The sequence below is a fragment of the Mustelus asterias genome, chromosome 20 (genome assembly GCF_964213995.1).
Source record: "Mustelus asterias chromosome 20, sMusAst1.hap1.1, whole genome shotgun sequence".
NCBI lineage: Eukaryota > Metazoa > Chordata > Chondrichthyes > Carcharhiniformes > Triakidae > Mustelus > Mustelus asterias.
Genome location: NC_135820.1, coordinates 34,562,385 through 34,578,933, shown reverse-complemented (window position 1 = coordinate 34,578,933; position 16,549 = coordinate 34,562,385). Strand labels below are relative to the sequence as shown.

The 16,549-nt window shown below is 45.9% G+C and overlaps 1 protein-coding gene across 1 annotated transcript in view; it reads right to left on the bottom strand.

The window, feature by feature from the left end:
* Positions 1–16,549, bottom strand: part of LOC144508466 (protein-glutamine gamma-glutamyltransferase 2-like) — a 65,732-nt gene that overhangs the window by 25,157 nt on the left and 24,026 nt on the right. The window contains exons 5-6 of the mRNA XM_078236404.1: positions 14,207–14,335; positions 8,123–8,300 (exon numbers count right to left, since the gene is read on the bottom strand). Coding sequence (XP_078092530.1) covers positions 8,123–8,300; positions 14,207–14,335 — 307 coding nt within the window. The remainder of the gene's footprint in view (positions 1–8,122; positions 8,301–14,206; positions 14,336–16,549) is intronic.

The window sequence follows — 16,549 nt, the reverse complement described above, 5'->3', positions numbered from 1 at the left end:
TTTCACCTTACATTGTCACCAACACCAGACTCTCATCCCACCTTTTTCAGTGCTTTTACTCTCCCAATTTCTGCTTCTTCACTTCAACCAGAGCTGGAACTCAGATTTGTCTGCAGGCAGATGCACTCTGTTGCTTTGTCCAGCTGATCAGAACGACTCTTCACCAGAGCCCTATGTCAAGAGCCGTAATCCTCTTCTGGTCAGCCTTTTGGAGGCTCCAACACCCACACCCAGACACCAGGGATTTTACAAGTTGCTGTTTCATGTACAGCCTGATGTTCCCACACGGCGAGTGCCCCGCCTGCTAATAGGTGAATACCAAGGGGGTAGCAAGATATTAATTGCCCAGTTAAGAGCCTCAATATGCAGCAGGGTGGGAAGGCTATCCATAGTGTTCCATATCCATATCCACATAATACTCGGGTCTGTATTACAGCTGGGCCCCAATGTTCTGATTAGAATACTCTATATCTAAAGAAGGACCTTGTTGCTTGTGATGCACAGCACCTTCTCAAAAGAGCTCTTTCGTTATGATCCATGCAGCCTCCGCCCCATGTCTGTGTGGATTTCCTCCGGGTGCTCGTTAGGTAGTTTGGTAATGCTAAATTTCTCTTTTGTGTCCCAAGATGTGTAGGTTGGGTAGATTAGCCATTGTAAAAGCATGGGGTTATGGGGATAGGGCAGAGGGGAGGGCTTGGGTGGGATGTTCTTTCGGGGAGTTGATCCGGTAGAGGCGGCTGAGAGACTTCACTGGTGCATTCTGAGAGAAGTCGGACCAGCAACATTTACCAAGAAGTGGGAAGCGGAAGATCACCTCCAGTGATAAACAGGAGTTAGAGCATCCGGTAGAGGCGGCTGAGGGACTTCACTGGTGCATTCTGGGAGAAGTCAGACCAGCAACATTTACCAAGAAGTGGGAAGCAGAAGATCTGGTGTCAAGGAGTGGTAAACCCAAAACACTACATTAGTGTTTCCCTCCCTCCCTCCTCCTCTAACCAAAAGAAAAGGCCACTGTCAGAAGGTAAAAGTGAAGGTAAGAGTTTTATAATTTTTTTCAAATAATTTAATTGGTGCTCGAAATGTGGGTCAGTGGGGTTAAGTGTTGCACTTGTGAGACGTGGGAGATCTGTGACGCTTCCAACGTCTCGGATGAGTATGTCTGCAGGAAATGCACCCAATTGCAGCTCCTTACAGAGCGCATGGATAGGTTGGAGCAGCAGTTGGATGCACTTAGGAGCATGAAGGAGGTGGAAAGTGTCATAGATAGGAGCTTTAGAGACGTGGTCATACCGAAGGTGCAGGCAGATGGATGGGTGACCACCAGAAGGGGCAGGCAGTCAGTGCAGGAATCCCCTGTGGTCATCCCTCTCTCTAACAAGTATACCATTTTGGATACTGTTGGGGGAGATGAGCTATCAGGGGATACCAGCAGCAGCAGCCAAAGCAGTGATACCGCGGCTGGTTCTGGTGTTAACCAGGGAGGGACAAAGAGGACTAGAGCAATAGTTATAGGGGACTCTATAGTTAGGGGTACAGAAGGCGTTTCTGTGGACGTGAAAGAGACTCCAGGATGGTATGTTGCCTCCCTGGTGCCAGGGTCCAGGATGCCTCTGAACGGACAGAAAGCATTCTGAAGGGAGAGGGTGAACAGCCAGAGGTCGTGGTACATATTGGTACTAACGACATAGGCAGGAAGAGTGATGAGGTCCTGCAGCAGCAGTTTAGGGAATTAGGTAGAAAGTTAAAAAGCAGGACTTCTAGGGTTGTAATCTCAGGATTACTCCCTGTGCCATGTGCTAGTGAAGCTCGGAATAGGCAGATAGTGCAGCTCAATATGTGGCTAAAAAGCTGGTGTAGGAGGGAGGGTCTCAGATATCTGGACCATTGGGGTCTCTTCCAGTGCAGATGGGACCTGTACAAGAAGGACGGGTTGCATCTAAACTGGAGGGGCACAAATATTCTGGCCGGGAGGTTTGCTAGTGTCACACGGGAGGATTTAGACAAGTTTGGCAGGGGGGTGGGACCCAAAGCAAAGGTGAATTAGCTGAAGGGGAACCAGAGAGTAGGGCCAGTAAGACTCAGAGATACAGCAGGCAGAGTGGGATTGCTAATCAGAGAGGGTCTGGTGGACTGAAGTGCATTTGTTTCAATGCGAGAAGTGTAACAGGTAAGGCACATGAACTTAGAGCTTGGATTAGTAGTAGAAACTATGATGTAGTTGCCATTACAGAGACTTGGTTAAGGGAAGGACAGGATTGGCAGCTTAACATTTCAGGATACAGATGTTTCAGGCGTGATAGAGGGGGATGTAAAAAGGGTGGGGGAGTTGCACTACTGGTTAAGGAGTGTATCACAGCTGTACTCCGGGAGGACACCTCGGAGGGCTTATACAGCGAGGCAATATGGGTAGAGCTCAGGAATAGGAAAGGTAGAGTCACATAGGCCAGCCAACTGCCAGCGGGAGATTGAGGAACAGATGTGTAGGCAGATTTTGGCAAGGTTTAAAAGTAACAGGGTTGTTGTGGTGGGAGATTTTAATTTCCCCTATATTGACTGGGACTCACTTAGTGCTCGGGGCGTGGATGGGGCAGAGTTTGTAAGGAGCATCCAGGAGGGCTTCTTGAAACAGTATGTAGATAGTCCAACTAGGGAAGGGGCCATACTGGACCTGGTATTGGAGAATGAGCCCGGCCAGGTGGTCAATGTTTCAGTAGGGGAGCAGTTTGGGAACAGTGACCACAATTCAGTAAGCTTTAAGGTACTGATGGATAAAGATAAGTGTAGTCCTCAAGTTAAGATGCTAAATTGGGGGAAGGGTAATTACAACAATATTAGGCAGGAGTAGGTACCGTGTTCCTGGTAGATGGTGTTCTCACGTGAGATGATGGCATCCGTGTTGATGATCCGGCACGTCTTGCAGAGGTTGCTGTGGCAGGGTTGTGTGGTGTCGTGGTCACTGTTCTCCTGAAGGCTGGGTAGTTTGCTGCGGACAATGGTCTGTTTGAGGTTGCGTGGTTGTTTGAAGGCAAGAAGTGGGGGTGTGGGGATGGCCTTGGCGAGATGTTCGTCTTCATCAATGACATGTTGAAGGCTCCGGAGGAGATGCCGTAGCTTCTCCACTCCGGGGAAGTACTGGACGACGAAGGGTACTCTGTCCACCGTGTCCCGTGTTCTACCAGGTACACGGTACCTACTCTTGCAACTCGGCCAACGTTGTCTACCTGATACGCTGCAAGAAAGGATGTCCCGAGGCATGGTACATTGGGGAAACCATGCAGACGCTACGACAACGGATGAATGAACACCGCTCGACAATCACCAGGCAAGACTGTTCTCTTCCTGTGGGGGAGCACTTCAGCAGTCACGGGCATTCAGCCTTGGATCTTCAGGTAAGCGTTCTCCAAGGAGGCCTTCACGACACACGACAGCGCAGAGTCACTGAGCAGAAACTGATAGCCAAGTTCCGCACACATGAGGACGGTCTAAACCGGGATGTTGGATTTAGGTCACATTATCAGTAACCCCCACAGCTTGCCTCCTGGACTTGCACAATTTCACAAGCTGTACTGTCTGGAGACAATACACATCTCTTTAACCTGTGTTGAATGCTCCCTCCACCCACATTGTCTGTACATTTAAGACCTGGCTGGCTGTAGAGATTTGCATTCTAATCAGTATTCTGTAATTTGATTTCTGTGTCTGTGCCCTGTTTGAGAGCAGAGACCACTCCATCTGACGAAGGAGCATTGCTCCGAAAGCTTATGGTATTTGCTACCAAATAAACCTGTTGGACTTTAACCTGGTGTTGTGAGACTTCTTACTATAGGGGAGGTCCCAGAGGATTGGAGAATAGCCAATGTTGTTCCTTTGTTTAAGAACGGTAGCAAGAATAATCCAGGTAATTACAGGCCGGTAGAGCCTTACATCAGTGGTAGAGAAATTATTGGAGAGGATTCTTCGAGACAGGATTTATTCCCACTTGGAAGTAAGTGGACGTATTAGTGAGAGGCAACATGGTTTTGTGAAGGGGAGGTCATGTCTCACGAACTTGATCAGGTTTTTCGAGGAAATGACGAAGATGATTGATTGAGGGTAGGGCAGTGGATGTTGTTTCCATGGACTTCAGTAAGGCCTTCGACAAGGTCCCTCGTGGCAGACTGGTGCAGAAGGTGAAGTCGCATGGGATCAGAGGTGAGATGGCAAGGTGGATACAAAACTGGCTCTTGCTTTTGCTTTTGGCTTTTGCTACCAAACAAACCTGTTGGACTTTAACCTGGGGTTGTTAAACTTCTTACTCGATCAAAGAAGACAGAGGGTAGCAATGGAAGGGTGTGTTTCTGAATGGAGGGCTGTGACAAGTGGTGTTCCTCAGGTTGTGTGGGACCTTTGCTGTTTGTAATATATATAAATGATTTGGAGGAAAATGTAACTGGATTGATTAGTAAGTTTGCGGACGACACAAAAGTTGGTGGATTTGTGGAGAGCGATGAGGACCTTCAGAGGATACAGCAGGATATAGGTTAGTTGGAGACTTGGGCGGAGAGATGGCAGATGGAGTTTAATCCGGACAAATGTGAGGTAATGCATTTTGGAAGGTCTACTACAGACAGGAAATATACAGTAAATGGCAGAACCCTTAGGAGTATTGATAGCAAAGGGATCTGGGTGTACAGGTATACAGGTCACTGAAAGTGGCAATGCAGGTGCAGAAGGTAGTCAAGAAGGCATACGGCATGCTTGCCTTCATCGGCCGGGGTATTGAGTTTAAAAATTGGCAAGTCATGTTGACGCTTTATAGAACCTTAGTGAGGCCGCACTTGGAATATAGGGCCCGATTTTACCAATCGGAGCCTAGGGGCGGGATCCGGGTGTAATATGGATCTGAGCCCGGAATCCTCTTTCCAGTGCGCCCATACGGGTTTTGCCGGCTCCGGTCCGATTCACGCTGTGGGCGGGGCTTAGCGCTGCCGGAACGATCGGAGCTCTGAACTGCGCATGCGCAGTTTGAAAAAAATCTGAAGCAGCGCGCCCGGGCGCGAAAGAAAAAAGCAGAGAGAGCGGCTCTCTGACACAGACCACCTGGCTGGCGGGGGGAGGGGGGGGGGCGGGGGGAGAGGGGGTGACGTATCATCCTCATCCTCTGGTGGGGGGGGGCACTGCCACTCTGCGGCCGATCGGTGGGGAAGGAGGGGGCAGGGGGTTCCGTTATAGAGAGAGAATCTATAGAGAGATTATTATATATATATATATATATATAGAGAGAGAGAGAGTATCAGATATATATATATATAGAGTATCAGATATATATATATATGTATAGAGTATCAGATAAATATATATACATAGAGAGAGAGTATCCGTTCAGCGTTCTGCTGAGGAGAATAATGACAGTCATGGTGGTTTGAAGTATGCGGCCACTCCGAGAGGAGGGATTCGTTCTTCCGGTGGGGAGGAGGGATCGGCCGCAGAGTGGCAGCGCCCTCCGCCCCCTCCAGAGGATGATACATCACACCCCCCCCCCCCCCCCCCCCCCCAGGGGATGATTGGTCACACCCCCTCTCCTCCCACACACCCCCCCCCGAGGATGATACGTCACACCCCCTGTCCTCCTCTCTCCCCCGCCCCCCCAGAGGAGGAGCTGGGTCAGAGAGCCGTTGCAGTTTCTGACCCCACTCTTCGGAGGCTGCAGCAGCGACTTCGGATTTTTATTCGGCAGGTCGATTAGAGCGCGGATCCGCATCGGACCAGAAGACGGTAAAGTGGGATTTGGCGGTAGAGTTGGGCGCGAGGTTCATTAAGTCGATTTAAATGCATGCAAATGCATTTAAATCATCGGGCCGCCCGATTTGGGCGCAGGCCAGACCCGCGCCCGAATTGGGTGTCGGTAAAGCCACGATCTGCTCGGAATCGGGTGCAGATCGCGGTATAGGCCCGATGCCCAACTTTACCGCGATTTCGCGCCCGAAAACGGATGCAAAGTTTTGGTAAAATTGGGCCCATAGTGTTCAATTCTGGTCGCCACACTACCAGTAGAATGTGGAGGCTTTGGAGAGGGTACAGAAAAGATTTAGCAGGATGTTGCCTGGTATGGAGGGCATTAGCTATGAGGAAAGGTTGGAGAAACTTGGTTTGTTCTCACTGGAACAACAGAGGTTGAGGGGAGACCGGATAGAAGTCTACAAGATTATGAGAGGCATGGACAGAGTGGATAGTCAGAAGCTTTTTCCCAGGGTGGAAGAGTCAATTACTAGGGGGCATAGGTTTAAGGGGCAAGGTTTAAAGGAGATGTACGAGGCAGATTTTTTACACAGAGAGTGGTGGGTGCCTAGAACTCGTTGCCGGGGGAGGTAGTGGAAGCGGATACGGTAGTGACTTTTAAGGGACATCTTGACAAGTACATGAATGAGATGGGAATAGAGGGATATGGTCCCCGGAAGCATATGGAGTTTTAGTTAAGTCAGGCAGCAAGGATGGTGCAGGCTTGGAGGGCCAAAGGGCCTGTTCCTGTGCTGTAATTTTCTTTGTTCTTTGAGTTGGTGTAGACTCAATGGGCCAGATGGCCTCTTTCTGCACTGTAGGGATTCTTTGGTTCTATGGTTCAACTGAGCTTGATATCCAACCTGTGCTAATGATACTTAACCTAAGACCTTTCTCTCCACGGATAATGAGCACAAAATGTAGGAAAGAATGTTCAGTTGCCTAAAGCACGAAAAACCCCTTTGCCCGAGGACAGCAATGTATAAATCACCAAGAGATATTTACCAAAATCATGCACAGAAAAGGGATGAAAACTAAATCCAGTCTATGCTTAGCTCCAGTTACGTGACAATTCAAATTTACATGATGCACCAAATTTCCACTTTGCTGTTACTTAGGTTGCTTAATTAAAATCATTTGCTATCTTTACTCCAAGAAATGGCTTTCAATTATCTAGAGCTGACTTGAAATGACATAAGCAGTATATTATTTATACAATATACTGAACACTGAAAGGCCCACTGCCCCTGTTAATTGGCAAAGTAAATGACCAAATCTTTGTTATTATGTGATTGCGTGACAAATGGTGATTCCCATCTAAACTGCAAGTGCTTCATGAAAACATAAATACATAAGCAGTCACACCATTCAGTTAATGAAATATCTACACTCTGTTAAACTGCAGATTCCTTTTCCATTACTCCAAAATACCAATAATGTCTGAAAGAAAGTGAGCTTCAGGCTATAATTTAAATGCATTGTTCAGACCACACCAGTGGGACATTAAATTAGAAATCACATCAATACCAGCCAATTGGGACCATTTAACTCATAAGTCTAAATTGTTGCAGCCATGAGAAGTTATCAGTTCTACCTCACTGTCTCATTTTACTTCATAGCCCCCATCCATATTTTTATCGACAGTTTTTTTCAAGAGTATTATTTGCTAACTAATATTTTTATACTGACATAACTTCTCACTGAAATCAATTCAATTATATTTTAAAAAGCCAGGAACAATGCCATTACAGTTCTTCACTTCATGAGCATTAGTTGCCACAAAAAACTGGAATAGATTTACATCTGCGCTGGTCAAAATAAGGCTCATTCAATATTCAGGCATTTACTTACACCCGGTTGCTGCAAGTGAACTGGTTCTGATTATGCTCCTCCAGTGAGACTTCATTGCTTACAAACAGGTAGATGCTAATGGAATAACTCATAGAAACATAGAAGATAGGAGCAGGAGGAGGCCATTCGGCTCTTCGAGCCTACTCTGCCATTCATTACGATCATGGCTGATCGTCCAATTCAATAGCCTAATCCTGCTTTCTCCCCATAACCTTTGATCCCATTTACCCGAAGTGCTATATCGAGCCACTTCTTGAATACATTCAATGTTTTGGCATGAACTCATAAGGAATTCATGTAATTGAGATTTGAGCTTTTTAACAAAGGTATTGGAGCTTCAGATGTTGAAATGTGGGATACTGGACTAGGTTATAGAGATCTGTGAATATATCTTCAGTTCTCAGTAGCTCGGAACCTCAATTCTTTTTTCAACTATAGCCAGTGTTCTGCTTAGATTTTCATGTTAGTGTCGTGCACATCTTTAGAAAATCCCATTTCCCAGTCTGCTTCATACCTGTGCAGGCCACTGCCGCAAAGACCCAACACTGGCCAAAACGAACAGGTTGACAGCACAATTTGTTCCATCGACGGAGGATAGTGATGCTTCCATTCCACATTGTTGGAGGTACTCCATATGAATAATCACGGCTCCAGTTTCCTTGCAGTATCCCCTTATCATCATTGCAATTCACCTGTTAAAAAGAAACAGGTTAAAGAAACAGAACTGCGGAAAAATTAGATGCAACTTTAGAGATTTTTTCTTTCTTCACTCTTTCATGGGAAGTGGGCATTGCTGACGAGGCCAGCAGCTGCTGCCCTTACCTATTTGTCCCTGAACTGATTGGCTTGCTAGGGCATTTCAGGGGGCAGTTAAGGGTCAGTCACATTGCTGTGGAGTCACATGTAGGCCAGACTATAAGGGTGGCAGATTTCCTTCCTGAAAGGGCATTAATGACCTAGATGGATTTTTACAAAGTTGATGATAGTTTTGAGGTCACTATTACTGAGACCAGCTTATTATTTATTCATTGAATTTAAACCCCACCAGCAGCTATGGTGGGATTTGAACATACGTCCCCAGAGCATTGGCCGAGCACTTGGTTACTAGCTCAGTGGCAATGCCATTAAGCCACCATCACCCCATAGAACAACGTGTGGGAGCTAGCTATATGAAGTAGCCAAAGAGCTTGATGTAAAATAGTATTTCAATGACGTACTACAGCTCTGGTTATTAGAACAGAATTAAGCAAAATAGAATTGCTTTTTGTTTTTCCGATGAAGAGTCATCAACCTGAAATGTCAACTCTGTTTCTCTCAACATGTGCTGCCTGACCTATTTCTGTAATATTTTCAGACTGAGATGGTCATTATCTCTTGAGGGTAACCATTTACGTTTGGGCGGGGGGGATCACAGGATGGGGTTCACCAGAAAGATGTGGGGAACGGGGGTTGAAATGTCAGCAGGTCTCAGGGGGCCCACACTTGATGGGGCACAAGGTAGCTTTGAATGGGAAACCTCAGCACCCCATGAGGCTGCAAGCAAACACGTTTTCTTGTCAATCCCTCCATATGGTGAGTCCCCATTCGCCATGGGTAGAATGCCAGTAGTGACAGCATAAGAGCTGTAAGTGGACATTAATTGCCGACTTCAGACCCTTATTTACTGTCAGAGTAGAGGGCCATCCATGAACCTTCTTGCCTTGGAATCAATGGGGCGGAGGTGGGGGGACAGGAAGGTAACCACTTCCCCCCCCCCTCCTCACAGTCAAGTGCATGTACTCCCCAACTCCTCCAAATTCATCTCTGGGGGGGCATTAAATTCTGCCCCCCCCCCCCCCAACTTTACACGTTAAATATTTTTCCCTTTCCCATGTGAGCCTGATCATTTCACATAACTGAATTAATAACTTATTCATTTTGCAGGAAGTTTTATGTCCAATTCATTTTAGTAAACTTTTGCGTTGCAGCAAGCCATTAGTAGGTATTTCTTCAGCAGAACTCATTCAATATGACTCTTGATTGAGCCTTTCTAAAGCTATGTCATTTGAGAAGATGTGACAACTCTTTACTGTTAAATTCTTCAGTCTCTTGAGGCTCCTTCAAAACCAATTATGTTTGTTGTAATTAGTTTTCAATGAATATAAGAAATAAAACACTTGGGGCTGCCTTGCTGGTGAATCTGATCCAATTTAACATTAGCCACTCTACTCTTTAAGGAAATAAACATTTCTAAATTTCTTCCAAACTTTGTTTCCAGATATTGTCAGAGAAAAATCGATGGCTTCATCCTGACATAATGCATTTTCATTTATTCTTCGAGGTATTTGGAAGCAAGTGATTTTTGACATGAATCCCTATGAAATATCATTAGTTAGAAACTTTATGAAGTCTGTTTTTGTGGTGTTGTGGAGATTTGTTCCCATGGTCCATTAAGTACCAGTGTGTAATTTGATGAAAGGAAAATCTGACACAATCTATAAGAGGCATGGATTGCTCCCTGCCAGATTTTACTCTGTTACATCCAAGCAGTGCTTAAATACCAAGCAGTAAGGATGTGAATGTGGCCCCGTGCCTTTTATCTTATTTTCTTTCAGTCCTTATCACTTTCCTCTAAATCTTATACTGAGTATTTGACAATACTTTGGTTGAGGTGGGTTATTTTAGCATAATTTTGTTTTAATATTCACATTTTTCAGCAGCATTCATCCATTTTATGACTTGGACCAAACAATGCATCAAAACTGGAAAAACAAGCTTGCCACTGGATAACAATCGGTGTTGTAAAGATAACAGTTGAAATTTTGCTGCCATTCCCTCCGGCGGGATATTCTGGTCCCACCAACAACGACCCCCTGATGCAGGTTCCCTGGCAGTGGGGGGTGCCAACAGCTGGAAAACCTGTTGACAGGACCGGAGGATCTTACCGCTGCCAGATGGCGGGCCACCTCCAACACGCCATGGTGTGGGAAGGAGGGGGTGGTGGAGTGGGGCGGGATCCCACTCACCTGCTGGCTGCTACAAAATGGTGGCTGGCAGCAAGCAGCCCTAAATATGGCAGGGATAAATGCAAAGACTTCCGTTATGAAACTCCCCGTGTGGGATGACGGAACCACATTTGGCTTCAATTTATATGCATCGGCTGGCATTCTCCAGTGTTGCATTCCCTGCTATCACTGCCAGTGAGAACGGAGAATTTGGTGCTCAGCCAAATCTCCATTCACTGCAGTGGGACCGGAGAGTCCCAGCCATGGGCGAGGTTGGAGAATTGTGCCCATTATCACAATTGTTGCCAAATTTTTATTACCAAGCCAATGGCGCAGTGGCTCAATGGTTAACACTGCTGCCTCATAGCACCAGGGACCCGGGTTCAATTCCGGCAACGGTTCACTGTCTGTGTGGATTTTACACATTCTCCCCATGTCTGCGTGGGTTTCCTCCTACAGCCCAAAGGTATGCAGGTTGGATTGATTGGCCATGCTAAATTGTCCCTTAGTGTCCCGGGTTAGATGAATTGGTCATGCTAAATTGACCCTCGTGTCAGGGAATTAGCACGGTAAATATGTGGGGTTACGGGAATAGGGCCTGGGTGGGATTGTGGTCGGTGCAGGCTTGATGGGCTGAATGGCCTCTTTCTGCACTGTAGAGATTCTATGATTGAACCAAAATGTGTTTACTTGGACCTTGCTGAGCCTACAATATAGGATCTGTTTTGTCTCAGACCTATGCTGTTACCGAAGATTGAGTTGAAATGCCATAAAATTGATATTAATAACCTCAGTCTGCTTTTAGAACCTCAGTAAATACTAACTAAAAATCGGGAAACCATCTCCCTCCCCAGTTTAAAGTTTATTTATTAGTGTCAAGGTAGGCTTACATTAAAACTGCAATGAAGTTACTGTGAAAATCCCCTAGTCACCACACTCCAGTGCCTGTCTGGGTACATTGAGGGAGACTTTAGCATGGCCAATGCACCTAACCAGCACACCTTTCAGACTATGGGAGGAAACTGGAGCACCCGGAGGAAACTCACGCAGACACGGAGAAATTGTGCAAACTCCACACAGACAGGCACTCAAGGTTGGAATCAAACCCAGGTCCCTGGCGTTGTGAGGCAGCAGTGCTAACCACTGTGCCACCATGCCGCTAGTGAATGTTGACTGCTGTTTGAATAAGGAAAAACAATAAATCGTGTAATAAGGAAAATAAATTAAATATAAGAATATTACAAAGTGTTGTTTCGCTACACATGGATTTGTATTAGCAGGAGGCAAAGCAGAATTCTGCAGCAATAATTCTTCTGATCAAAATGCTGATTACATGTACATCTTAGAAGTTGTTACTGACAATCAATCAACGGACTTCACAAGTTTGTTTTGCCTCATTCTAAAATAAAACAGACAAACATGGTTTCAATTGCAAGTGGCAGCCACAACCCCAACAGAAGAAGAGAAGTTAGTAATCAGTTTTAGATACTTGTAAAGAGAAGAGTTAGAAATCAGTTTTAGATACTTGTAAAGGATACTAGATCACAGTGGGCAGCACGGTGGCACAGTGATTAGCACTGCTGCCTCTCAGCTCCAGGGTTCAATTCCGACCTTGGGTGACTGCCTGTGTGGAGTTTACGTGTTTTCTCCGTGTCGGAGTGGATTTCCTCTGGCTACGATTCCCGTGGCGGGCAGGATGGGAAAATTGGACCCGATTTTACCATCAAGTTTTTGGGCACGAAAACTTGGTAAAGTCAGGCATGAGATGAGTAGCACGATCCGTGCCCGCCTCCGTGCTGGTTCCCCCTTTACCAAGGCCTGAAAATGGCCACGATCGGGACTGTGCCTGAAACGGGCGCGATGGCCATTTAAATGCATTTGCATGCAATTTAAATTGACTTAATGGGCTGCATGCCCAACTTTACTGGCACTTCCCCCTTTACCACCGCGGTCGCCCATCCAGAATTGGCTCGAAACAGACATGCTCCATATAAGTCCGATTCAGGCGCTCCAGTTAGTGGGGAGGTAGGTGCCTAGTGCCTGGTCTCTGCTTGAGATCGGTTGCGGGGGATGTAGCGGGGGAAGGGGTTCCGCTGCCACTTTTCCTGAGATCAGTGCAACGGAAGGGGGTCCGCTGCCACTTTTCCTGAGATCAGTGGAGGGAAAGGGGGGTCCGCTGCCACTCTGCCTGAGATCAGTGCAACGGAAGGGGGTCCACTGCCATTCTGCATGAGATTGGTTGGGGGGAAGGGGGATCAATTTGCTTGAGAGTGGTGGGGGGGAAGGGGGAGGGGCCTGCGATCGGTCTGGGTGGCGGGAGGGTGGAGGGATAAGGGGGTCAGTAATGTTGTAGGGGTGGGGCAATGTCTGTGGGGGCCAAGAGGAGGCATTATCCGGCACAGGAGGGATGTGGCAGGGAAGCAACATTCTATCATTTTTTTTCTGTGCATGCGCAGTTGGAGGCTCCAATTGGAGCTGCAGGGTTTCGGGCACATTAAGCCCCACCCACAGGCTTCTGCAGCACGATTCGGAATCGCTGATATTTTTGCAGGCAGAGTGTGTATGGGAGCACCTCAGAACGGGTCTAAAAGTCGGATCTGAAACGCTTCCAGTTTCAAATCTGCCCGGCACTTAGAATCAAAATGGTAAAATAGGGCCCTTAGTGTCCAAAGATGTGTAGGTTAGATGGACTAGCCATGGAACATGTATGGGGTCACAGTAATAGGGAAGGAAAATGGCCTAAATAAGATGTCCTTTCGAAGAGTTGGTGCAGATCCAATGCACCAAATGGCCTCTTCTGCACGGTAGAGATTCTATGATAAAAGGGATTTTTAATGCACTGACACTTGCAGAGAGTTATTTCAAAATAGACCATATGCATCAATCAAATCTGCACGTGCAGATTCACTCACATTGGTTTTATTGATTACCATTATGGTTAAGATAATCTGTAAGACTGAATTGTTTCTGCACTTTCTTTAATCAATTCAGTATTTTCAGTTAACTCCGGTAGGCTGGCAATTTAAGTTATTTCCAGACCCCAGCTGTTCTGCTCAAGCCTGGTGTGAAGGAGTGCTGAGAACAGCCTAAGTTGATGTTCTCTTGTTCTATTCCCTCGGGACGTGCACTTGCCTATCATATGCCATCCAAATTTGGGATTTCTGCCTATCAGCACCCAAGAGCATGAACTTAAGACTCTCATTTCAAGAAATGGCATTAGTACACCCAACTCAGTTATCGTGAAGCTTTGAAGGAGGTTTCATCTAGACTCTATTTGAATATCAATAATTAATACTCATTTACTAAGTCACTTATAATACCATCAGCCCTTGTACATAGATAATGTGCAGCTGCTTCCAACTTACAGCTGTAACATTCAGAATAAATCCACAGATTCAATCTTTTCATTATTGTCTTTAACCTAAAAGGTCATTATAATAATGAAGTTTTGAATATCTTACCAAATTAGGATAACTAAAAGAAACAGTCAAATCCATCCAATGGTCATTTGTTACGATAACAGTGGATAAATTTATAGGGAACAGCTAATTTCCTCCCTGCGGAGATAATTAAACTATTAATAGAAGCAGAAGGCATTCAGTTTCAGTTCCTACCATAGCTGTCACAATCCTGCTGATATAAACAGGATCGTGCCTTTGAGAACAATCTTCGTCCTGATTTTCCAGGCAGTTCGAGCTGTTATCCAGCAGTTCCAGACAAATATCCACAATACCGTCTTCAAACTGAAAGCAAGAATCAATAATAAAATGTATAGCATCCATATATTTTAAGCAGTGAAATTTGTGAGTGCTTAACGTCAGTAACTGTTAGATACACACCCAGTTTAAACTCTGATCCCACTGTGTGAAACCTTGGTTTATCATATTGAGGGGGCAGAAAGCACCTGATTTTGGGGCTTTTCTTTAATAAGCTTTTGTCCCAATTATCTTTATTTTTGTTATTGCCCCAATCTTAATTGGCACCATCGGGTTTGTCAATAGAAACATTGAAGTTGATCAGAATTCTCCAACTTCACCCGCGGCTGGGATTCCCCAGACTGCTGCGGTGAATGGAGATTTGGCTGAGTGCCCAATTCTCCACTCTCACTGGCAGTGGTGGTGGGGCATACGAGACTGGAGAATTATGGCCAACATGTCTGGAGAAAGAGTCGGAACTGCAGAGGGATGCCAGTGGGTCAGGCTGCCCAAGTGGCCTCCAGGTCACATCCAACCCCATGTATTCACTGAGAGAAGTAACATAGCTCACTTTAGTAGACATTGTGTTGACCAGTACACCCCTTTGTAAGGGGGACTGTTGAGATCTGAATGCTTGATTCACCATTGATGCTGCAAGGTTCTTTAGAAGCAACCTACAGTGTGATCTTTACATTGCGAAAGTGACAGCACTTTTCATTGATTGTGAAGTGCTTATGGGCATCCCAAGGCCGTGAGGGATGCGATATAAAGTTCTTTCTTTTGTTAAAGTTTGCAAAGCATTGCGTGAAGGAAGTAATGGGAGGGTGATAAAAATATAGAAACAGAGAAAATAGGAGCAGGATAGGCTGTTCGGCCAATTGAGCCTGTTCCCCCATTTAATGCGACCATAGCTGATTCTCTATCTTAATGCCATACTCCCACTCTCTCCCCATAGTCCTTCACATCCTTTGTGTCTAGGAATTTCTTTCTTTCTTAAATACATTCAGTGACTTGGCCTCAGGAAGCAGTGTTGTCTGTGTTTACAAGATACGACGAAACTATTCCTTCTAAGCCCAATCAAGCCTACCTGATAATAACCAGTGAAGCCTGCCTTCTCCTGGTCCTTGTAGGAGATAGGCAGAGGCCATGCGCATGATCTGCTGTAAGGGGAGCTGCAGCTCTCATGCAGCATGGGGTCAGCATGTGCCCAGGAATGTAAATGCTAGCTGAGGCCCACAATTTAGTTGTACCCACATTCTGGCATAGTGTGAAATTATTCTATGGTGGTGTTGCTGTAGTACGGCATGGCAGACAAGCCTCGTTTTAAGCATTTCATGCTATTTTTCTTTCATTTTAGCAACATTGAGAGAGGGATGTCAGGCACTGGGCTGCTCTTTCACTTGCCTGCAGGCAGCAACAACTGCTAATAGGTTGGGTGCCTTTTAGCGACCTCTCAAACGTTTTCCAAACTGTTGTTCCTCTCGGTATGGTCCTTGTTCACTGCTATCCCTTTACATTTCACTTGCACAAAACATTCTCCTTCAACAATGGTATGAGTCCCCAGACTCATTTGAGACACTTTCCCTCTAATTGTGAACCATTATACAAATAAGCTTGGACTGGGGAAATCAAATGCAACTTGCACTTCACACTCTGGCACAACTTAAATCAACACAAAGCAAATTCCAACCAATTTGTACTTGAAGCTGAGAATTGGTCCCTTGATCTTCCTTGTACAGTTTACACAAATCACTATCTAAGGAAAACATATCAAAAAACAAAGAACAAAGAAAATCACAGCACAGGAACAGGCCCTTTTGCCCTCCAAGCCTGCATCGCCCATGCTGCCCAACTTAACTAAAACCCGCTACCCTTCTGGGGACCATAACCCTCTATTCTCATCCTATTCATGTATTGGTCAAGACACCCCTTAAAAGTCACTACCGTATCCGCTTCCACTACCTCCCCCAACAATGAGTTCCAGGCACCCAACACCCTCTGTGTAAAAAATCTGCCTCGTACATCTGCCTTGCCATTACAAGAGAGGAAGTGTTAGGTTTTTTAGGGAACATTAAAACTGACAAAGCCCCAGGGCCTGATGGCATCTATCCTCGACTGCTCAGGGAGACGAGAGATGAAATTGCTGGGCCTCTGACGGAAATCTTTGTCGCTTCTTTGACACGGGTGAGGTCCCTGAGGATTGGAGGATAGCGAATGTGGTCCCGTTGTTTAAGAAGGGTAGCAGGGATAACCCAGGAAATT